General features: G+C 38.2%; 2 protein-coding genes across 2 annotated transcripts in view; one reads left to right on the top strand and one right to left on the bottom strand.

Moving 5' to 3' along the window:
• Window positions 1–25,079, bottom strand: part of DGKQ (diacylglycerol kinase theta) — a 2,194,335-nt gene that overhangs the window by 84,883 nt on the left and 2,084,373 nt on the right. Inside the window, exons 20-21 of the mRNA XM_044059107.1 lie at window positions 11,845–11,991; window positions 9,787–9,898 (exon numbers count right to left, since the gene is read on the bottom strand). Of these exons, the coding sequence (XP_043915042.1) occupies window positions 9,787–9,898; window positions 11,845–11,991 (259 nt within the window). The remainder of the gene's footprint in view (window positions 1–9,786; window positions 9,899–11,844; window positions 11,992–25,079) is intronic.
• SLC49A3 (solute carrier family 49 member 3) overlaps window positions 1–25,079 on the top strand; it is a 1,094,331-nt gene that overhangs the window by 956,589 nt on the left and 112,663 nt on the right. The gene's annotated exons all lie outside the window — the stretch shown is intronic.

Here is a 25,079-nt window from a genome sequence, read left to right as displayed (position 1 = left end):
GAGATGAGAAGAAACAACTGTACAAAAGATCAGCCTGCCAAGCTTTAATATATCCATGTAACACAAAAGTTGGAAAAACACATTCAAAAAATTGTCATGTATAATAGGTGAGAACACTAGCTTTTTATCACAATGGTTATGTCCATATTATCCTGGCATGCAAATGGCCTTACAGGTATAGATAAAAAGGAAAGAGTATTGAACTGTATTAAGAAATGCAAAGTGCAAATAGCAGTGCTGCAGGAGACACATTTGGAAAGACACAAGCATGTTAATTTGACAAGAAGAGGAATTCAGAATGGATATTCAGCAGAATATTTATTTATTTAACATTTGTTTACCGGGAAAGTCTGACTTGGAATGAAGCCAATTTTCAGCAGAGGCCCGGGAAGAAACACTCCAGACGCATGTCTTTAAAATGTGGGAGGAAACCAGAGCACCCGGAGGAAACCCACATGAATGCAGGGAGGACATGCAGTCTCAGCACAGAAGGCACTCCAGCTGAGAATCAAACTGGAGAACCTCTTGCTGTGAGGCGACAACACTCCTGCTGCACCAGTGTGCCGAATAAAATATCAGGGACAGAGGAAAGGGGAAGTAATTTTACTAATTGCAGAGAGGCACCAGTAGTGATAGATGAACAAAAAATGTCAAAAATGGTAGATTTGTGGTAGTAAGGGGCTATTAGCAAGAGCGGTAGATTACAATAGTGCATATTTATATTCTACTGAAAACTGCTATTATGGAGCTTAAAAAAATTTTGAGAGAAATAATCAGCTTATAGCAGTGAATGTTATTTATAGGCAGGGACTGGAATTTGATTTGCAATAGTGAGGATATACCAGGGGACCTAGAAGTATCAATATAACAAAACAGTGTAGATTTCTTAAGAAATTAATGAAAATATTTGGTATGGAAGATTAGAATTCATATTATTCCCCAAGGTACAATAACAGGGCTAGGCTAGATACAAATTATATTTCATAGAAACATGCATTTAACTGAAAGCTTCAACACACATTTAATAACTATTTCTGATCATGCACAAATAAAAACTGTAATACATATGCAGGGTAATGAAGAGAAACAAGACATTAGCTCTTGCCCACCTACCTGTAAAAAAGACAGGAATTTAAGGAATGGGTAGTAGAAATTATTCTAGAGTTATTAGGGGATTTAGAAATAGCTTCAGAAGTTATAGCTAGTGATTGGGATAAAATGAAAATATAGTTTAAAAATAAACAGAGGTTTAAATAAAAGAGAAAAAGACATGGTTAAGAAGAAATAGAAATTACTTAGAGGGGTGGCAAAGGTTAAAGTAAGAATCTGACAGAACAACAGTAGAAGCAAATGTAGAGTGCTAAACAGAAAATAAGAGAGCATCTGGATAATATGCATGAGTTTAGAAAGATTGCATTTAAGCAACTATTTTTGATAACATCTCCAGAACACTCAAACTTTTAGCACAATGATTTAGGCAACATAATGCTGAAAGGGATGTCACCAAACTTATCAAAGCTATAACAAGAAAAATAACCACAGATCCTGTAGAGGTTTTAGAGATATTCTAGAAATGTTATGAAAATTAGTACAACGTAGAGAAATGTGGAATTCAAGAATGAGCACAAATGGAAATATTTATGGAAGACTTAATTATGCTTAGGTTAGAGGTAGATGAGGTTCAACAACTAACAGTTAAGTCAGGAGGTGATGAAATAAAAACAGTGATGTATAATCAATCTTCAGGAAAGTCTCCCTGAACAAATGTTATTCTTGTGGAAGTGGAAGAAGGGAAGAAAGTGAGAAAGGTCTGGAAGATTTTGCTTAACAGTATTTTAAAGGGAGGGGAAGCACCAACATCTTGGAAGAAATCTGTGGTGGATGTTTTACATAAAGATGGCAAAAACCCTTCAGACCCAGCTTCATATAGACCCATTTAAATTTTAAACTACAGTTATAAAGTGTTTATGTTTACATTACCTAAAAGAATGGCAAAGATGTTGCCAAAAAAATAGCTCACAGATCAGTGAAATTTTGTGGAGGGGAGGCAAACATTTGACAACATTAATAATACAGTCATGTTCTAGAGGGAAGCAGAATGTAAGACATCACCTCCATTGCTGCTTGGTCTTGACACAGAGAAAGTATTTGACAGAGTAAGCTGTGATTTTATGAGTAGGCACTGAAAGCATTTGCATTCCCTGATACAACAATAAGGTTAATTAGAAGGATAAACGAAGGATCAGAGGCAAGAATTCCTCTCAGATACGCTGTGCTGGACCAGAGGATCCAGGCAACAGTGTCCTCTTTCCCTTTCGTTATTTGCTTTATATTTACAGCCACTGGAAAAGAAAATAAGGGGCTCAGTGATACGGTAATCAAGAGTTGGCTTTATTTGTAGATGGTATTATTTTGTACCTGATAAATCCAGAAAAGGCCATCAGTGTTGTGGAACATTTTGAGGCAGTTTCACGTCTTTTTGGGAAATAAAAATTAATGAAGATAAAACAAAGGCAGTAGCCGTAAATTATGTACCCACACACAAACTGGTTCAGCAATACTCATATTTATGGAGACATGATAAAAAAACACACTTGTAGGCACCAGGAGTTAGTGACATTTTTTAATAATGAATATGCACTTTTATTTATTGCTGTAATGTGAACTTCATCAGATTCAGAACTCCCTCTTCAAACACTTCCTTAAATAATAATAAAACACTGCCATCTAGTGACAAAAATGAAAAACATTCATAGTGCTCTAATTAAATATCAGTTCTACTTGAACAAAATACACACTACAGTAAATAAAGCCAATCATTTAAATTCACATGATAAGTTACAAATAAAAAATTGAGATGCCCCCCACATATTAACTTACTGTAAAACTGCGTAATGTAATACAAGTACCCATGTTAAAATTAAAAACACTACTAAACACGTTTTCCACAAATACTGACCAATTACCCCCACGTCAAAGTGTGGAATCTTTTTCTAACACACACAATAAAAATTAAATCCTTAAATTTCTCGGAGTGCTTAAGTAAAGTGTTATTGATAAGATGAAGTACTAAGGAGTAATGATTAAAAATGCTTTTGTTATAGCAGCTAAGGATATAAGGGAAGAGACTAAAAATTAGAAATTCTTATTTATGGATATGGATAGTAAGATACAAGCAGTGAAAATGTTTTTAATCCCTTTAGTGTTGTATACATGTCAGGCGTGCTTTCATCAACCCAAGGAGAAGTTGTGGACAATAATTAATAAAGAATTGAAGGAATTTATCTATGAGGGAAAGAGGGCAGGAGTTTAGTGGGATAAAGTGATCCTTCCAACAGAACAAGATGGTTTAGGTTTACCGGATTTGAAGGGATATTTTAGAGTTACACAGTTAAGGCTCATATACATACACATAATACAAGCTGAAGGTTATACTTCAAAGCAGAAATGAATACAAGTGAAGCAAGGGGAAAGTTCAAGAGAGAGAGAGAGAGAGAGGAATTTTGGCTGCAGATCCTTAAGGAGAATAACAACAACCACACAGACATTATGTATACTGTATAAAAATGTACAAGATACATCCTACACTGATAAATTACATCATAGTGACCATGAAACAGTGGCAAACCACTTTGCAGTTAAGCCATGATAAAGGACATATTATTATTCTAGGGATAAAATTCCAAAGGGGGATATTCCAGGGTGACTCTCTGTCACTGTTGCTATTTTGCCCTGCCTTAGCCCATTAAGCTGTCTTCTTAACAGATTAGGTCATGGCTATAATTTGGCTCCCAGAAAGCAACAAAGTGCAAAGATTTCTAATCAAAGTGCAAAGACTTCTCATCTTCTCTTTGTTGAGTATTTAAAACTGTATAGCTCATCAAATGAGGAAATGTAAGCACAACTACAAGTAGTCCAAACTTTTTCAGATGATATAAAAATGTCATTTGGTCTTGGTAAATGTGTAAAAGCAACTTTTAAAGCAAGAAAGTTGCAGCACCAAGAAAATATCAGCTGGGACAAGAATGTAACATAAAAGAACTTGAGCAAGAGGGAGTGTATAAATATTTGGGAATTGATGAAGGATTAGTAAGGAATATTTTAGAAGACTTAAACTAAACCTGAAAACAGCACTGAAATCTAGGAACAAAAATCAAGCTATAAACCAGTTTGCTCTACCTGTCCTAACTTAGAGTTTTAGAGTGACTGACTGGCCCCAAAAGGTGTTGCATAGATTAGATAGGAAAACAAGAAGGATGTTTCATGCTCATCAAATGATTTATACAAATCAGTGCATACCAAGATTATATATTCCGCATTCCAAAGGTGGTATGGGCATCCTTGAAATTGATTACAAGCACAGATCTGCAATCATGGGACTGCATACATATCTGCTGACCTCAAATATAGTGAAGGTTTTGAAACATGAAGAGAATAAATCTAAGATGACTTCCCTGCTTAGTCTAGCAGAAGCATATTGGCTTCAAGCAGGAATGGAAATCACACCAGAAGTAGATATAAAACAAGCAGCAACTGAATGTGCCAAAAAACAAAAGAAAGAATATAAGGTGAAGGATCAGATGAGAAGGCAAGAAATGTGGAAAATGCATAAATATAGTTGCAAGTATAGAAAACTCCTGGAAGAATCTCATGTTGATCAGGATCAAACGCAGGAATGGTTAAGGAGAGGTGAATTCAAGCCAAAAGGTGAAAGGTTAATATTGGAGGCCCAAGATAGTGGGCTACTTACACAGTGGTTTACAAAGTCCACTGAACATGTAGGAGAAACAGACAAATGTAGGTTTTGTAAAACAGAACTGGAAACAGTCGCACACCTTGTTGCTGGTTGTGACATATTAATGGCATAAGTACTGTATACTGAAATGCATAATAATGTGGTAAAACTGTTGCACTGGGGATTGTGCACACATTATGGTATTGAAGTGGCTAAAAAACACTGGAAACATCAGCCAGAAAGCATCACAGAAAATGATAACGTCTATATTACGTGGGATCACCCATTACCAACAGTTCAAAAGACAGATGTGAGAAAAACAGATATAGTGGTCCATGAAAAGAAGAAAAAAGTAGAATTGATCACTGAAATCACTACACCCAGTGACTACAGTGTCTTGCGTACAGACAGAAACAGTGTCATAAAATATCAGGATTTGAAGGCAGAAATGAGAGCAATGTGGAAGAAAGATACCAAGACAATTCCAATAGTAATAGGAGCAACGGGTCTTATAAAAAAAGACTCTACAGTCATATTACGATATGTTACCAATGCATGTAACTGTACAAATTGCAGGAGGAGTCATTAATGGGCACACTGCGGGTGCTATGAAGAGCATTTCTGGCTGACATCAAAGATTGAAACAATACTAATTCCATGAACTTTAATTGTACTTTGACTTAGGAATGGGATCCATTCCCATCATAGTTTTTAAAAACCCAAAAGACTTGGAAAAATAAAAAAAAACATTAATAGCAGAAAGAACTAAGCCAATACGAGACTGGAGAAAGGAGATTTTGCCAATAGCGATGACTGCAAAGTAGGGGTACAGAAAATAGGCAACAGAGGGCTGGAATTTACTAAAGAAAACTGGCAAAGAAACTAAGATATTGGGAACAAGTAACTCAAGCAGGAAAAGTAATGGAGCAGATGCGGCCAAGAAGACATTTGGATTGCAGGCTAGAGACTGCCTTTCCTGCCAGGACTTGATCTGAGAGTACACTCAAAGAGAAAGGGATAGGGGGAATTTTAAATGAAAAACCTGCTCTGGTAGAGTTTTTATCTGAATATTAAAGAGATGCAGCTGTTAAAAAAGGATAATTAGTAAGGCATATAAAATACTGCATGATAACTATAAGAATCAATCAGAGGAGGTTAGAAAAGATTAGGAAGAGAGAAGGGAAAAGGAATTTACAAGAAAACAATGAGAAGACGTGTGTGGCTCCCACATATGCAACCAAGTCCAGAAACTTTAGAATCTTTGCTTACCCTCCCCTCCCATCTTTCACAACCACTCTGAAAGACTTCTTAGGTAAATCTGGCTTTGTTCTTGCTCAAAACCAGGATAAACTATATCCCTAAATGTGAACAAGTACCTTTTCATTCCTTATACCTCCATAACTTCTCTTCTTCACTTACTTCCTTACTGCTGTCTACTTCTCTTCCCTGACCTTCTCTCTAAGTATACCATAAGCCTGTTTTTCCCCTCACTTCATATTAAAATTCATAGTTGTATTAGGCGTTGTAACTTACCTTTAATTTCCCTAAAAACTGTTTAAAATTTCTCTAAACATTTAATGATTGCCTTACACCTTGTATCAGTTCTTAACCAGTGTTATATCTTCTTCTTCTTCTTTCGGCTTTTCCCGGTTAGGGGGCGCCACAACGGATCACCTGTCCACTCATGATTGGCAGTGGAGTTTTACAGTGTCGAGTTGCCAGCCTGGCGTCCAACCTTCCACAGAAGGCACACACACACACACGCACTCACACCTAGGGCCAATTTGGGGTGTCCAATCCACCTACTGCATGTCTTTGGGATGTGGGAGGAAACCGGAGCACCCGGAGGAAACCCATGCGACCACAGGGAGGACATGCAGACTCCACACAGAAGGCACCCCAGCCAAGGATCAAACCAGAGAACCTCTTGCTGTGAGGCGACAATGCTAACCACTGCACCACCGTGGCCACCCTCTTATGTCTAATTGTTATAATTATTTAAACTACAGATGTTTTATTTTTGAAGATTGTAAAATTATTGTTCTTAAAATGTTTTGTAAAAATTTGGAGCTTTTCTCCCTGGGCCTCTGCTGAAAATGGGCTTCTACCCAGTCAGACTTTCCCAGTAATCAGATGTCAATAAATGAAGTATTTGCATGGGTATTTTTATACCCCAAACAGACTTCAAATAGTTTTTCTGCAGGTAGATAGCAAATGTTAGAGGTGTGATGCAGAAGAAAGAGGTAAATGGGAACATATGTTTTGGGAGTGTACTGAGTTGGCAGATTTAAAAAATTCTCTACAGAGCAGTCTATCAGAAATATTGGGTGTAAATAAGGAAATTATTGTTTTAAGCTGGGATACAGGATCTGAATTGTGTAGACATAGTAAGACCTTATTCAGTTTAATTCTACTGGCTACCAAAAAAGCAGTTACTAAAAATGGAAATCAAAGTCTACACCAACTGAATTTGAGATACTGAATATAATAAGAGAGAAAAGAACTAGAAGAGGGATCTTTAGTAAAGGGAATGGGCAACTTACACAGAAGTAAATGGAAATTCTGGGAACAATACATTGTAATAATGTTTAGGAGGAGGAAGAACAGTAGGAATGAAGCTTAAGGGAAGGCAGGAATTCAGCAATTCTTTGTAATGTTTGAGTGGTGATAGTAACAAGGCAAACATATGTGATGTATATTAAAGTGGAAAATGTTAAAATTGTTTGTTTTCTGTTAATGAATGTCTGCCTGTGTCTTAAGTGATAATTTAATGAAGGTATTTAAAAAAAGGCAAGACATCAGAGATGAAGTGAAAGCTACATCTGTAAATACATGACAAAGATTATGACATTTTAGTCCACCAGACGTGCATTTCCATCAAGATGCAAATTATTTGCCTCAGCAACTCCACTGCTCCACTGAGCTGAGACCTGGGCATATCAAATAAAATATAGTCTAACTGATGAATAGTGAATTTCAGCCATCATCAAATACTGTATCATAATTTCCCTTTGATGAAGATAACTGAAAAGTTGAGGAATGGCTTATCTAAAGCCTGGGATAATTGATCAGACGTAATAAATGAGAACTTTCTTTAACCAAATACTTCCTCCTCACTGGTGGTTAAAAGTAGAAAATGTTTACGTAAAGGAGCTATCTTACTAAGATGCGACACTTAAGGTGTAGACAGCATTAAATCAATGATGACTCTAACAGCCTAACATACTAAATATGTTTGTTTCATTAATCATTACTTAATCAAACTAGTGCATTCATTTATCTTCTCTATTTATGTTTTATATCATCCCATCATTTACTTCATGGTCAAAGAAACAATAGTAGGCAAGGATTTACAGGGACCACAAAATGCCCAGCCAGATACACCTTTAGTATCTTGACACACCCTTATGAGCACTTAACAGTGCTCAACTCCCAAATCAAGTAGGACCATCCATGATAACCCTGGTGTAAATTTGTCTCAACCCATCCAATCATCAAAAGTTTAAAGACAAAGTGCAAAGGTCAGGAATACATTAATTAGGAACCTATCCCTGCAGTGAGTCTTGTTTATTTGCTGGTGTATACTTAGGTCTCTAGCATGGATGCTTATAGAGACGATAATTCTGCAAAGAAATCGGAGGGCAAATTGATTGGGCCTTTTATAGCTCAAAAAGTAAAACACAGGTCACTTTGGAGCAGTCATTAGACTACTGAGTATAAGGAGAGAACTGTTAATCTATCGGGATAGCTGAAGTATTTAAGGCCTTTAAATCTTTTGATTAAAAATCACTGGGATCTTTCCAGATGAGCTATATGCTTGCATTTCTACATACCAAAGAGTGCACTGTGTTCAGTACTGGGTCTGATAAGGAAAAAGTGCATTGGCAAAAAAAGACTTCTTTGGATCTCAAAAATATCCCCTTAGAAACTAAGTGGGCGGATTGAAGGATTGCCTGACTACAGTGGAAATATGACTGAACGAGAGACAGTTGTCCACATAGGTACCCAAGGCTCTCATGATCATATCTGTCTGAACAGGGGTGCCACTGACATGAGATGGGAACATCTTTTTCGCCAAACACTCCTACAGTGTACTGTTCTGCGTTCAGCTTGACACCACTTTCGGTACACCATGTATGTGTGCATATTCAAGACCTTGTTGGAGCAATTTAATATCAGTGGATGAGCAGAGAACAGTGCCCGCTTATACTCATCAACAAACTTGGTCAAACACACTTTTGGGATACTGGCATGGATATCTGAAAAATAAATGCCAAGCAGGAGAGGGCCCAGCAGTGATCCCTGTGGTACCCCTACTAAGTATACTAAGTTTAGAGACAGCACCAGTAACTTTCATGACTTGGGATCTGTTGGATAGCAAATCTGCTGTCCAGCAGACAATGTGCAATCCAGCAGATAACGTAAGGGTTTACATTAAGTTTGTCTAATTTTTCAATAATACCAGCATGGGATAGTGTCAAGAGCTTTGGCCACATCAAAATAAGCAGCATGTATAAGGTGACCACTTTCCACAGCCTTTGTAACCTTTTCAAAGAGGTTAAGGAGACAGGACATGCCTATCACAAAATCAAACTGAGTAGGGGTTAGATCAGTTAAGTTGCCTATGCCCGTATAAAGGAGTTCTGCTGTGACACATTTCATAGCTTTGCATATAAGGCTGATGCGGCTGAAAGACTATAATTACCTGGGTCTGCAGAGAGGCCACCCTTGCACAGGGGAGTCACAGAGGCTGTTTTCAAGGCATCAGACACAATCCCTGTGGATAGATGAAGGTTGAATAGTTTGAGTAAAGGCAAGGATAGTGCATACCCGGCACCATGCCTCCCATCCTTTACCTTGTAATGCAAGAATTCTGGATAAAGCCAAACAATTGTAGTCCATTTTAGTACATCAAGAGTTTACTAGGGAGAGTTCATGCTAGAGGGTTTGGGTATCATCTGCAAGCTTTGTTAACCAAAAGTAAAACATTTTATACATGCAGTTAAAGTCCCACTGGTACATCCCATACAATTCAAATCTTCCTCACTTACCATGTGCATAACACCAGTTACTCCTACCACTTCAAGTACACCATCATCCATTCTGGGTCTGTCATATCGACTGTCATTATCAGATCCCCAGAGGTCAGCACCGGATCCCCAGCTGCAGAAATAAGAAATGTTAGTGATTTATCTTGTTTACTAGGTAGATTTGTCAGAGTTTCAGTTAAATGATTAAGACAACTATGTTAAACATCAATAAAAAGCAAAGCTGCAATTCACATGGCACTAGAATGATGCAACATACATTCATCCATATACTCCTCAAATGTCCATGGCAGTCCTGGCCATTTCAGTGCTATACACGCCTTCACTTGCATGGTGATATGTAAATGGTTTTGTATTTCCAGGCAGACAAACTCCCTGGTATTAATGAATCCGTTTCTTTGAAACCTTTTCTATGCACACGTCCTTTTATGCATTAAGTATGTGCTGTTTTTTTAACAGTTAATTAGTTTTAATAATTGATTGAACTTGCTAGTAGCTGCTTTCTGGCTGGATGTTATTTTCTTTGAAACCTTTTCTATGCACACGTCCTTTTATGCATTAAGTATGTGCTGTTTTTTTAACAGTTAATTAGTTTTAATAATTGATTGAACTTGCTAGTAGCTGCTTTCTGGCTGGATGTTATTTTCTTTGAAACCTTTTCTATGCACACGTCCTTTTATGCATTAAGTATGTGCTGTTTTTTTAACAGTTAATTAGTTTTAATAATTGATTGAACTTGCTAGTAGCTGCTTTCTGGCTGGATGTTATTTTCTATATATCATGTGATTTTGTACTATGTTAGTGTCTGAAGAAGCGGGCTTGAACCATGAAAGCGCTTACCTCTTGTTACATTAAAGTTTTTGTGTTTCTGTCTACATGGGTCTTGGCATTGTTTTTACTTTACTTGGATTTACTTTGTACTATTGCCTTGACCAACAGTTCATTTGCAATTTGCTACTTTTTACAATCTGGTATGCTCAGCTCTTTTTTATTTCTGTTTTTCCTCTGATTCTTGTAATAAGAGAGTGGGTAAAAACTACATTTATTATGGAAAGCACTATGGAAAGGGTCAACAGCTGAAAGAATATTTTACGAAAACAATATATTTTCTTTACAAACGTCCGCTTTACTTCATGCTTACTTAACTGAATTATAAATCTACAATTAGTTCTGGTCTCGGATGAGCATAAGCAAAACAAAAGTGTATATTTACTCAAGTTTCATAGCTTCATTTCTGGGCATGAAAGAGGATTTGCGGCCAACTTCTCATAACAAAGAGATCATTTCTGCCTGCATTTCAAAAGCTAGCACTGTATCACAGGATATTATGAGTACATTTTTTAACATGCAGGAGAGACACACATTGAAACTATTAGAATTCTGCAGTAGTATAAATGTCTACAAGACAGACAGAAAAACTACTAAATACCTGGAAACAAAATTAATCTGTAAACTTTTACTTTAAGGGTTTGGTTTACCAACTTTATAAAAGTATGAAGACAAAGACTATGCCAAGAATTCTCTCAGGCAATGAACAAACTCTACTTCAGTATGGCATACCTCACTTCTGTTCTTGGGATAGTAACAGAATGACCACATGGGCCTCTTCCTTTTGTGGTAGTCTTGCATATTTTCTATTCTGAGAGTGGTTTTTGAACTAGGAATGTACTGACATGTTTGTTAGAATGGATGATTACCTGTGACTGAACTCTTTCACCCCAAGACACTGCAGCGTGGCTGCGTCCATGTAAGATCATGTAAGATTACAGGGAAGGCTAAGCCTAAAATTACATTTTCTCTGCTTCCTCCCATTTTATAGCATGCACGCACTCTTGAGTGTTTTTCATATCTCAGTAATATTTATCACTACTCGGGGATTACTGCCCTGATGACAGCACTGGGCAAGGATATGGCAGCCTCCGTCAGTGGTATATACTGTTGAGTGCATGAAAACAGTAGATAACACTGGGTGGCAAATCAGCATGAGGTTTTACTTGGTAATCCAAACAGAAATCATGTTGCAAGACACAGAAAAAAAATCACATACTAATTGTGACTTACCTTGGAATGTTTAGAAAAATAAGGCCCTCAATACTTGGGAGTTCTACTTCTTGCTGATCTACCAAAAGTTTGATGACCCTGTGAAGACTTCTTGTGTGGCTTATCTTCTGTAGTCCAGCTTTTACATATACTCCTTTGTTGTGGAATCTATTTAAAATATTTGTTTAAGCAACACACCGTTTATATGGCTATAACTAACAGTCTACAGCTAATCTTAAAACAGGTCAAATATCACCATTCATTCATGTGTGGCTCCAGCAAACAGAAGCCCTTTTACGACCAAACAGCATTCCATCCCTGGAGTCTGAATCAGGCAGTTCTTCTCAAGTGCCACAAAAAGATGACGCTTAAAAGAACAATAAAGTCCAAACCAACTTACCTCTCCAGACGCAATCTCAACTGAACACTAATCATTATGTTAAGATAACCAGAATAAAATGGAACTTTATAGATTGTCAGGCCACAAACACACAGAAATCAATCATTAGAACATAATCACATATAGTAAAGCAATAATGCACAGAAATTACTAATGTAAGGAATCACCCTCACCTGTCTATCTTTGAGAGGATCCCAAAGTGGGTTCACATTAGGAAATTCCTTTGGGTGCCATCATACAACTCTACAAATTTCTCATTGTAGCCCAACAAGCCAGAAGTTGCCCCCATTTGGCCTGCAATAGCAACTCCAGTCCTGGATTACAGGGAGTGTGCTCTCCAGTGGTTCTCATTTTTGCCCAATTCAACCAAAAAAAAAAATAAATAAATTATGTGAAGTAATAACTATTCTCTCTTATACTACAAAGGTATGCTGGCAAGTGGATTAATGCTGTTACACAGAATGTAAGAAATTGCCATAATAGTTGATGTCAGACTGATCACTGTTGATATTGATAACTGATGGTACAGCCTGCCAAGGACAGCCATACATCCAACCAGTGAACCAAAGTCTGGGTACCTTCTAACAAACGTTCAACATATGACCAATCCTTGCGAAAGCTACACAAAGAAATAATGGGGGGATATATGTATGGCTCCCAAATGTGCAACAAAGTCTAGAAGATGTAGGATTTTTGCTCGGAAGTGTTTGCATAGGTATTTTTATATTCCCACCACCTAGCTATAAGATTCTAACCATGTCTATCTTACCTTTAAGTTTAACTCTTTAATTCTAGCTTCCCACTACACTTACCTTTCCCTTTTCCTACCCCCCTACCAAAAAAATGAACTGTATTGTTAAATATTTCTAACTGTATAATTTTCCTACATGCTAATGTTCCATTGTTACTGTATTCTGTATTGTGCCTTTTTACAACATATGTGCTGTTTAGATAGTTTTCTGTATTATTTCACTTGCTTTATAAGTAATTGTTTCCTTAGAAATTCATGTAATGATTTTCATGTAACTTGGAGCTTTTCTCCCCAGGTCTACACTGAAAATGGGTCTCATGCCCAGTGGAATTCCCCGGTTAACAAATGTCAGCAAAGAAAATAAATAAATAAGAAATATAGATATGGAAAAGAAAAAGAGATTAAATATGATGCATTATTTATGCAAAGGAGAAAGTAAAACTAATCAATGCAAAAAGGTAAAACCAAAGATATTTGAAGAGAAATACAAGCACAGGCATTCGGATATGGAACATTTTACAATACAAAAAATAAGAAAACAAAGAGGAAAAGTGGAAAAGAGGATTAGTAATGGAGAAGTTAAAGAAATAGAAACTGAGGTTATGGATTACCTGCAAAGTGAAGGATTTAGTGTAGAAAATTTAACTCAGACAACAACACAACAGGATAGAGCAATGGACATCCAAATTAAGGAAAAACAGTAGAGCGAGACACATTCAATCAGTTGACATATGAAGATACTTTGGAGCCTCCCATAGTAAACCAGTACAAACATTCAGTTGAACCTACACAGCAAGGGAAAAAACAGGAAACTGTGGCAACTCTGACACAGTCAGTGTTGTGGAGTGATATGACAGAACAATGGATGACACAGGGTGAAACTGAAGAGAACATGTCAGAGGAAGATGCTCTGGAACTTTCTATAGAATGGCTGCATTAAATGGAGAACAAAGAGTATACCCTCAGTTTACAAGAAAATGATCTAAGAGAAGAGTTGACTGATTTAATAGAGATGGATATACATATTAAGATCAAAGAAAGAAACAGACTGCAGAAGGTCAATAAAACCCCAAAAGTTATAAGTTTGATAAAACAAATGAACACAGTAATTAGGACTGTCCACAGAGATTCATGCGATATAACAAAAGTAAATAGGATACATCACTGTGCAGCCAAATTAATAATAGATAAAGACCTACCACAAGAAATTAAATGCCATCATGGAAGTATCGTAGAGAGAAAACTATAAAACAAGACAAGAAGTGTCACTGTTAGAGGAGTATAGAAGAGGGAACAGATCAACAAAAATACTCAGAAAGATAGACATGATAAAAGCAATGCGCAGTATTATAACGGATCAGGATTTATCATGCTCTAATGGAACTAATAAACTAAATATATCAGCACAGGCAGAAAGACAAGATCATCAACAGATAAATATAAAGGAAAAATACAACATAAGCAATTTATTGTTGGCCTCCAAAGGGTTTTACAGAGAATCTGGAAACAAGGTAAAAGGAATTGAAAGCCCGCCAAAAAAGAAGAAATAAATACATTTTGGGGAATATTTATGAATATCCTGTGGAACATAACAACGATGCTAAATGGATAGAAGAAGTAAAAGAGAGAATAAGAAGTTCAAATGTACAGGATATGAAATGAGATGAAGTAACAGCCAGAGAGATTGAAACAAAGTCAAAAAAAGGCTCCAATTGGAAAACCCCAGGCCCAGATGCAGTACCTAACTTCTGGTTAAAAGTATTAACATCTTTGCATGAAGATTTAGCCATGAGTAAGAACTATTTATATGTGCACTCTGAACAGACACCAGCCTTGCTAACAACATGAAAAGCAATGCTCCTACTTAAGAGTGAACCTGCAAGCTACACTAGTATTTAGATATGTTACCGATACATGTAACTCCATACGAATTGCAGGAGGAGTCATTAATGGGCACATTGTGGGTGCTGCAAAGAGCATTTCTGGCTAACATCAAAGACTGAAACAATACTAATTTCATGAAATTTAATCATACTTTGACTTAGGAATGGGGTCCATTCCTGTCATGGTATTAGAAACCCAAAAGACTTGGAGAAATTAAAAAAAGAGGAATGGAAAGCAGAAAAACAATACTTGCTACAGTACATCCTTCTCAAAGAACAACTGATATGGTAAACACTATGTACTTCTTCAAAAGGTCTTCTGCAGTGGTTTCACAATTGGGAACATTTCCAAGTAGCAAGACAGAAACTGGACGAGGAGGATGACAAACTCAAAAAGAGGATCATGACAGGATGGTCCTGCAAAACAGCTCACTCAAAGAAACCTGGACTCAGGACTGAATATTACAAGCCCTGTGGTGTACAAGGAGAGTTCTTGCCTGCAACCTTGGTGGTTTGACTAGTAGTTCAGAGGCCAGTCATTCAGCTGTTGGAAAATGGCCTTTCTACTTTTTTAGGAAGGGCTGGGGAATATTTTAATGTAACAACAGCCCTTAGCCAAAGCTGGGGGGGCTAGCCCAAGACTAAGAGGGAGAGCCCATTTGATAAGTCTGGAAGGGCAGAATGCAGCCTGTCTGTGGGGTGTTCAACATTATATGGGAGCACATACTGTGTGCAACTGCCTGCAGTAAGTTCAATGCATGCCTTCCAAATTAGGTGAGGGGAAGTCAGTGCGAGAAAAAAAATCCTGTACTCTACAACTTGAATTCCCTCACAGGATGATTCCCTTTGCAGAATGAGTGTGCCCTATGGTTAAAAAATGACCGTAGGACTGAATGTTCATAATGTAATGCTTGGTAAAGATAAGAACAAATGACTTAGTAAACACTGTGAAAATGGCAGCTATGGCCCCCATGACCATGATGCAAGGTTTGATTCCCTCAGCCTCCATTGCCTAACTGTGTGACTCTGAGCAAGTCATGCAACCAAACACCACTTCCGGGCCGAGTCTGAAAAAGGTCCATGGAGATGAAATAAATAAATTACACACTACATTCACATAAAAAAGGTGGAGCATTTCCAGTGAAGTAACCACTAAATGCAGTTTACTAGGAATGCATTAGCCTGCTGACGAAATAACAGAATGTAATGTGTTAGCTACTAACAAAGAATTTGCATGGTTTCCGGAAAACCTTGTCCACCTTGGGAAAATTACATAAATTGTCATCTGCCTTCCTAAGCCCGTGGACCTTATAGAGAAAGAACTATAACTAGTAGTAGACATACAGAGTATGCAGAATGCATTTCCTCCAGCTCCACACTTTAGGGAAAAGAGTAGAAGATGAATGAACTAATTAAAAGGCAGCTCTGGCCATTGCACAGACAGATGAAGCCATGACTACAACCCAGATAACTTGGGTTCACAGTTAGTGATGCAAGCAGTGATGAAGCTGGCCATAGAGAGATGGAGGCTGACTTACCCATTCTGAGGGTGAGGGGTGGGACTGGTACAGGATCTACTGTAGATGTAACATCTGTAGGAAGATCTAAAATATGCACTCCAAGCTAAAGGTAGAACTTTGGGACATGAGCTCAACCAAGGAATGTGCTGCATTTTGGGAAGGGACTGTAATCTGACAAGCTGTGTTTGAATTAGAACCACTCAGGGGTGTCATCAATCTCTTCTATTATTTGGTTTACATTTAGATCTGTTAACAAAGAAAAATAAGGCATTCAAAAATTCAAGGAGATCACTTGTATATTTTACAAATTGTTAGCTTTATTTGTGGATGATATTATTTTGTACTTGATAAATACAGAAAAGGGTAATTTTGATGCTGTAGAACATTTGGAAACAGTTTCATATTTTCTTGGGATATAAAACAAATGATAAAATAAAAGCTATAGTGGTGAACTACATATGCAGAGCTCTTTCTTGTTGCCTGGCTTAGAATACTTCTAATACCATCTGACATATAAAGCTGATAGAAGTAGATTTTTGCACTTGCTATAACTGTTTCAGTCATATCTAATAATTCTTTGTTTAGTGTTTCTAAGTTTGTGTGTTGAAGTGGTTGCTGTTTCACTTGGGAACACTTAATCTGTCTGGCTCCACTTGATTTTCCCACCCTCTCGCCATATTGTTGTTGGGTTCTTATAACTTGGTGGGTTTGGCATTGCCCACCTCTTATTATAAATTTGTTAATGGACACTCCTCTCAGTCCCATCTCATCAGGTCTTTCTACTGAGTAAAGTCAAACTATTTGGGAAGGCCCACCCACTTAGCTCTTAACCTTGAAAAAAAATGTACACTATTCAGCTGGTTTTACTGTGTTTTACTGAACTTATACTGTGCCTTTCCCTACTTAATACTTTATTTTGCTTTTGCTGCTGTTCTTAAAAGTGTTCAAATGCATTTATACCACTTCTTTTATTACTGCTTGTTAGCAGCCTGATTACATTTAAAGTATTGTTCTACCAAATCTTGCTTTATACTGTTTTTTTTTGCTGTTGTGACTGTAATTTTAAGCACTTTAAATTTCAAATACTTCTGCACTTACATAGGCTAGATTCAGTCTTAGGGAATCTGGACTGCCTTGTATCACTTGAGCACTAACACCAGGTCTTCAATGAGATACTGAAAGATTCAGGCATCCGTTGCTTCCAACTAACTATAAATGCCTGTTTCTGCTCTTATATTGCACTCTTAATTAGTATTTGCATTCTACTGTCTGTTTGAATTGTCAGAACTGTTTTTGGCCACATTCTACTGCATACTGTACTAGTTTGGCTGTAGCATAGCCCAGTTCCAGGCTTGCTGTGTCTGGGTCTGTTTTGCAACCTGTGACCATCAAGTTCATGCCATCCTTGCTGGAGAAGGTCTTTCTACACCTTGTGGGAGGAGAATGCTGTCTGGGTCCCACCTAATCTGGGGTGATTGAACTTGAGTTCAGAGAGTCCTTATTTGCTATTTTGAGTTAAAAGGGTTATTTCCATCCTTACTTGCTAGTTTGAGTTAAAAGGGTTATTTCTTGTTTTACAAAAGCCATGTGTCTGCGCTTCTTGCATGTAGCGCACCATCGTCCAGTGCCGCATAGCAGTAGTTACAGTTGGTGGTTACAGTAGCAAACATTCAGTTTGTTACATTTTCCCTTACCACTTTGCTTGTGCTCCTCCAGAGGTCTTTCATGGCTTAGCTTTACTGTCAGGTAGAACACTAAGCCTAGCCTCAGAGGTTCCAACACACCTCTCACCTCCTAGCTATTCCTAAGTGCGACCTCTCTTCCTGACCATATAAATTTACCCAACAGGATGTACAATTTCCCACAGTTTCTCCAGCCAGTGTGTTTGACATAGGCATCCTGAGGCAGTGTAGTAATTGCCTCATGTTCACCAACAACCCTCTGCTCCTAGACCACACAAACACAACATGTGAGAGATGCAACTATATTAAGAACCTTGAATCTATGCTCTCTCACACACTAATCAGTACATATGACAATGAGTGGGTCATCATCAGGCACACCTTACCTCTTACTCCACCCAAACTCACATCCTACATAACATACGCGGAGGCCCTCACCAGAAGCATACCTAAACACGAGACCTCCCTAACACAAACACAAAAAACGCAAACACGCTACACATACTTCTTCTGCAGAACACAGTACATATAATAGCTCACATACCAGTGTCTCACCTGTCAAGGCCTTAAGGCACAACACAAAATTAAACATTAGTCATAGGTGATTCCATTGTGAGACACACAGATGTCCCTCTGACCAGGCTGGATAAGGAGAAGGTCACAGTCAGCTGTCTGCCAAGTGCCAAGATCTGCCATATCACACATGCACTCAAGTCTCTCAACAACAGGTGCTGTTTTGACTATCATAGTCCATGTTGGTGTGAATGACTTGAAACATAACTCTCTGGACTATATGAAGAGAGACATGATTTAGCTCTCGGACTACATGTCGCAGGCTGATATGTCCCTAGCCTTAATCAGCATTTTACCTTCACCTAGGATGATGCCTCAATACAAACAGAAAATGACTGACTTCAATAACTGACTTAGTTTCTGGTGTCATTCCAAGGGGATACAGTATCTTTCAGCCTGGGATGACATGATCGACAGACCTCGATGCTTTGCCAGAGATGGTCTTCATATGTCACCTCTGGGATTCTGGCTACTGGCCAAGGCTCTTGCCACCCCATAGTGCCTTTTTTGGCAGTGTCTCAAGGACAAAACTCCTGATGTAAGAACTCCATCTAAGAACAAACTTAAGGTTTTCTTGCTACTCACTGGAAGCAGTCCTCACCTTGGAAGACACAGACATTTGTGCAGTCACAGACACCTGGTTCAAGGCTGTGGAGAGGACCCCAGCCATATCAGGCTACATCTCCTTCCACACTTTCAGACCACAAACTGAAGGCATGAAAACTAAAGGAGGTGTATATCAATATTCATTAAAGATAAATACTCCTTCAGATTGGTTAAACAGCATGATTCCCTGGAGATACTTCAGGTGCAATTAACTGTTGGAAGGACACCTATTCAAGTAATTGTCAGCTACAGGACCCCCTCCATGAATCAGGACCCACACCCTGCCTATTTGGATCTGCTTGAGTCTATCAAGATACATCCAGACACCATGGTTTTGGGTGACTTTAAATACCAATCCATTGACTGGGGAAATTACTCATGTGAAATCTCACTCGCCCAAAGGTTCCTCAACTTCATTAACTCCAATGCCCTGGACCAGCTAGTTGACACCCCCATAAGGGGTACCAACATCCTGGACCTGGTGCTTACCAATATGGGGGACCACTATAGCACTGCCATTGTGAGGTCTTCCCTGGTGAGATCTGACCATAAACCAGTCTCATTCAAAGTTACTACCATACCAGACCCCCCCCCCCCATACCTCTCAACCTCTTAGAGTAAGAAATCTGGACAAAGCCATCAATAAAAGTGGGATAAAGCCCCAAAAATAGGGACAATTTTTAAATACTGCTCTTACAAACTTTAGAAAGTTGACATAACAGGTGTTGCATTAGCCTGAATTTTCTGAAGGGTATGAAGACTGAAACTCATATGTCTGTCATTATTTTCCAAATTCAGTCTTTATTGAGTCGCCACTAATTTGCCAGTAAACCTCAATTTTAGGAAAAATGGAAAAATATGCAAAAATATGAGGCAAAAATCTGTACAGTTGAGAAGTATGCCCCCCCCCCCCATAGCACAAACTAAACTAAAAATCTTCTCCAAAACAGTTATAACCTCTTACAGGATGGTATAAATAGTTTCACTACACCTCTTCCCTCAGATGGAACTTGCAGCTATGCAGAGTTCTATACAAATGCTTTATACAAACGCCTGAACAATTGCATTGATGCGTGCGCACCTGATAGGATCAATAAGCTACTCGAGGAAGAGCAAACCTATCTGGTGGACAACTGCCATTAACAGGCTTTACAATAAGAGGAAGAAATTGTTGTCTAAGCATAAGAAGGAGCGTGCCCCCCAAACTGAAAACACTCCCTTTTCAGCTTAAACAAGCAAATAAGACTGCTTGTGAAGTCCTCCAAAGCTAACTATGAATCCAAATTAGCTTCTTCAATTAAGGACAACCATAAGGCGTCCTTTAGTTACATCTGTAACCTAAAAGAAAAAGCTCAGACTTGTGCCGAACCGGTAGTTAATGATACCACATATACCAAACCTGTGGACATTGCTAACCTGTTAGCTGACAGGTTCTGTGAAAACTTAATTCTCCCTTCTCCGCCACACTTACCCCAAGACATCACTACCACCTGTCCTCTACCCTGTATCTCTAAAGAGCAGGTCGTGAATGCCCTCTCTAAGGTTAAAAACACAGTATCCATGAGACCTGATAACATCCCAGGCTGTGTCCCATGTGGGCTCAAACAAGAATTAGCAATGCCACTGGGTATTCTTTTCAATCATAGTCTAAGCACTGGCTTCTTCCCAGCTGAATGGAAAAAGGCCACCGTTATCCCTTTGCACAAAGGTGGTGCATCCACTGACCCCGGGAACTATAGACCTATTAGCATGACTAGCTTTATCTGCAAGACCATGGAGAGAATCATCATGGACTTTATCAACAAAGACACTGGCAACCTCCAAACACTTGACCCTATTCAATTTGGATTTGTCAAAGGGAGATCATGCCTGTTAAATCTGGTGGACTTCTTCAAGACAGTCACCAAGGCCCTTGATGAGGGGAAATCTATGCAGACAGCCTACTTAGACTTAGCTAAGGCTTTTGACACTATCCCCCACTCAGGCATAATTGACAAACTCACTCAGCTAGGTATCAACCCGTATATCATTAGATGGGTCCTAAACTGGCTCACTGATAGAACCTTTATAGTCAAAATAGGGGAATCCACCTCCAACAGCAAACCTGTAACCAGTGGTGTTCCACAGGGATCAGTCCTGGGACATCTAATGTTTGACATCTATTTCTCTGAAGTGCAAACTAAAACTAAAATCTGTGGCTGACAAAGTTTGCTGATGAATACAAATTGGGAGCGGTCATAGAATCTCCAAACGATGTCAACATCCTACAACAGGATCTTACATAAACAAATGACTGGTGCCAAAGTCATGGCCTTAAACTCAATGCAAAAAATCTACTGTCATTCCATTTGGTAAGAGTGATGTTTCTGCTAACTACCACATCAGTAACAACACCCTAAGTATGAACTCAGTGCTAAGAGACCTGGGCACACAGGTTGACAGCAACCTTACCTTTGATCACCATCCACAGTGGTAAAGAGGGCATTCTATATTGCTCATCTCATAAGTAAGGGCATTGCCTCCAGAAAAAAAGAAGTTATAACCTCCCTGCATTCTTCCCTCATCAGGCCAATAATTGACTACAATGCCCCTTTTGGTATGTACCTTTCCAAATACCTACAGCAATTGGAGAGACCACAGAGGTTCCTCACAATGAAAATTCAAAGTCTTCAGCATCTGTCTTATTAGGAATGTCTGAAATCACTGTCACTTTATTCTATTTCATACAGACTGCTCAGAGGTGATCTCTGCCTTGCATATAAGGCAATCTTTGACCCTGCTTTATTGGAAATGTTGCATATCTGTAAGTCAAATGGTACATGGGTTACTCATTCTAATGGCCTTAACCTGGTATGTGACATTAATAGAACATGTTGGAGGGACAGATTTGTCCCCCAGAGGTTACCACACCTTTGGAACAGACTCCCGCATCATGTCATGCAGAGCACCTCATTTACCCTCTTCAAACGCCACCAAGATTACTGGATGGGTAACCATAAGTTTAACCCAGGGGTTCTACCTATGTCCCTCTTGGACAGGGGTGATAGGTGCTGGTCATGAAAATAATGGTAAAACTTGGCTAGGCTTGCAAGGGTCCTATGGTCATTAGCCTAGCAACCTCATATGATCCACACAAAATAAAAACCATTTAGCAATGTCTATATTTATGAGGCCATAAGATGAAAGGATTCTGTTATGGCAGTTAAGGATAAGTGGGAAGAACTAAATAGAAGAGAATACAACAATTGAGAAACTGGAAGTTTTTAATTATGGATATGGATAGCAAGATACAAGCACTGAAAATGTTTTTAGTCCCTTTTGTTTTATATACAGGTCAGGCTTATTTTCATCAACCACTTAAGGCATGGATGACAACTAATAAAGAGCTGAAGGAATTTATTTGGGTGGGTAATAGGGAAAGAGTTAAGACTGATAACCTGATTCTCCACAGACAATGTGGTTTCGAGTTACCTGATTTGAAGGGGTACTTCAAAGCTATTCGGTTAAGGCTCACATACATAACTCAAGCACAAGTTTACAAATGAAAGTGGAAAAAAATGATGAAGAAATGGGGGAAGGGGATTAAAGATATAGAGAAAGAATAGGATTTTAGAAACAAGTTCTTAAGGAGTACAGTATCAACTACACAGAATGTTATAATCATAAAGTTGGAAAAGGTGTTCTAAGAACTAAACCAGAGTGGAATAGAAAAAGGAGATTTTATTAACAAGGATATCTGCAAATATGGGTTTAGAAAAAAGGTAAAAGGGGGCCGGAACTTGCTGCAGGAAATTAGCAAAGGAACCACGGTATCAGCAGCAGATAACTGAAAAGAGAAAAATAATAGAGTGGGACAAGTCCAAGCAGGAGTTTGTACTGAAGGTTAGAGATTACCTTCCCTAGTAATGATTCATAGTAACAGTATACAGTTATCTATCAAACAGAAAGGGACAGGAAGTGTTAAGAACAAGACTAGCAATGGTAGAAATTTTAATGGAGTCTAGAACACAAGATGCTGTTAAAAACGGATAGTTAGTACACCGTATAAAATAATGCATGTTAATTACAAGAATTAATCACAGGAAGATTAGGTTGTTGTTTGTCTTTTCGGCTTTTCCTGGTTAGGGGTCGCCACAGCGGAACTCCAGTCCGCTAATGATTGGCAGTAGATTTTTATGGTGCCGAGTTGCCAGCCTGATGCCCAACCTTCAGCGAAGGCACGCCCATTCACGCATGTCTTTCGAATGCCACTCGACCGCGGGGAGGACATGCAAACTCCACACAAAAGGCACTCCAGCTGAAAAGGAAGATTAGGTAAAGATTGTTAAAACAGAGAATAGACTTAACAGTGGAACAACTGGATGAAATCTGTAGGACTCTTATGTAAGCAACAAAGTCCAGAAGGGTTACAGTATTTTTGCATGGAAGCATTATCAGAGGTATTTTACACTTCAAGTAGACTTCAGGGGATTTTTTACTCAGACAACAAATACTGGAGATGTGATAGGAAAGATAGAGGTAACTGGGAATTTGTTTTTGGGAATGTAACAAGTTGGCAGACTTTGAAAAAATTCCTACTGTACACTCTAATAGAAACACTGGGGGAATGCATGGTAGTAACTAAGGAAACTGTCCTTTTGAGCTGGAATGTATTATCTGAATTGCCTAGACACAGCAAGGCCTTACTAAGTTTAATGTTATTGGCCACAAAAAAGTGATTACTAGAAAATGGAAATGAAAATCAAAACTAAGTGTAACTTGTATATTATAAATGAAATAAAAGAAATGGAGAGGTGAAATCTTTAGAAAAGGGAAGGAGCACATTACACAGAAATAAATAGAAATAGAAGGAACAATATATGCAAAATAATGTTCAAGAAGAGGACAGAGGTTTCAGGGAAGGCAAGAACTGAGCAATTTATATAATGTTAGGAGAATGAAAATTGCTGAAAAGTAAACATGAATGTATACTGCATGACAATAATAATGGAAATTGACTGTGCTTTTTTCTACTGCTGAACAACGGGGGGGGGGGGGGAGTTAGGTGCAGATTAAAAAAACTAACCCATGGTAGATAACTGCTGCAGTGCCTTATCTTACCTATTTCACCTTTTAAGCTTGAATGCCAGGAGAAAGGGAGCAATGAACAGGTTAAAAAAGAGAATGGAAACCTGATGGTCATATAAACTGGGTCAAATATACATGTAAACAAACAAACAGTACATCTGAAATAAATTTTAAACAGTTCGGACTTCAGACTAGAACAATGTGACGAACAAATAGATCCATAGCCGACGAATTCACTGCCTCATATGAAGCGAACAACATCCAAGAACGTAGTGAACTTGAAAGTAAAAGAAACACCAGTGCATAACAATATGATGTTTAATCATCTGTCTAAACGCTTTTGTCCCTAACAAATACAAAGGGACTTCATCAGGGATAAAAACATGTTACAAACATCACTTCCTTTTATAAAACTTACAAAGTGGTTCCATTAATTAAAACAAATCCTCCTTAAAGCTATAAATACACAAAGAAACATATAAACTTAATACCAAAATACAATGAAATTAAAAAACAATAGATTTCAATTTTAGAATTGGTACAATAGAAATCATATCATTTACCCCACACGGGCCAGAGGCATATAGTTTAATCTGCCAAAAAAGTTCCTTTACTTCTAACATGGTTTTCCATGGTGCACCCCGAAAATCCTGTTTAACAATTTCTAAAATAAAGAACTTAAAGCTGTGACCTTCACAATTTCTAAAACAAAGAACTTAAAGCTGTGACCTTCATAAGCGTGCATATGTTTCCGAAGGGTATTAGTTTGATTTT

This window comes from Protopterus annectens, chromosome 17.part0, assembly GCF_019279795.1.
Source record: "Protopterus annectens isolate FY-2018-M chromosome 17.part0, PAN1.0, whole genome shotgun sequence".
Taxonomy (NCBI): Eukaryota; Metazoa; Chordata; order Ceratodontiformes; family Protopteridae; genus Protopterus; species Protopterus annectens.
Note: the sequence above shows the minus strand (reverse complement) of the source record. Positions and strands in the feature narration are given on the sequence as shown.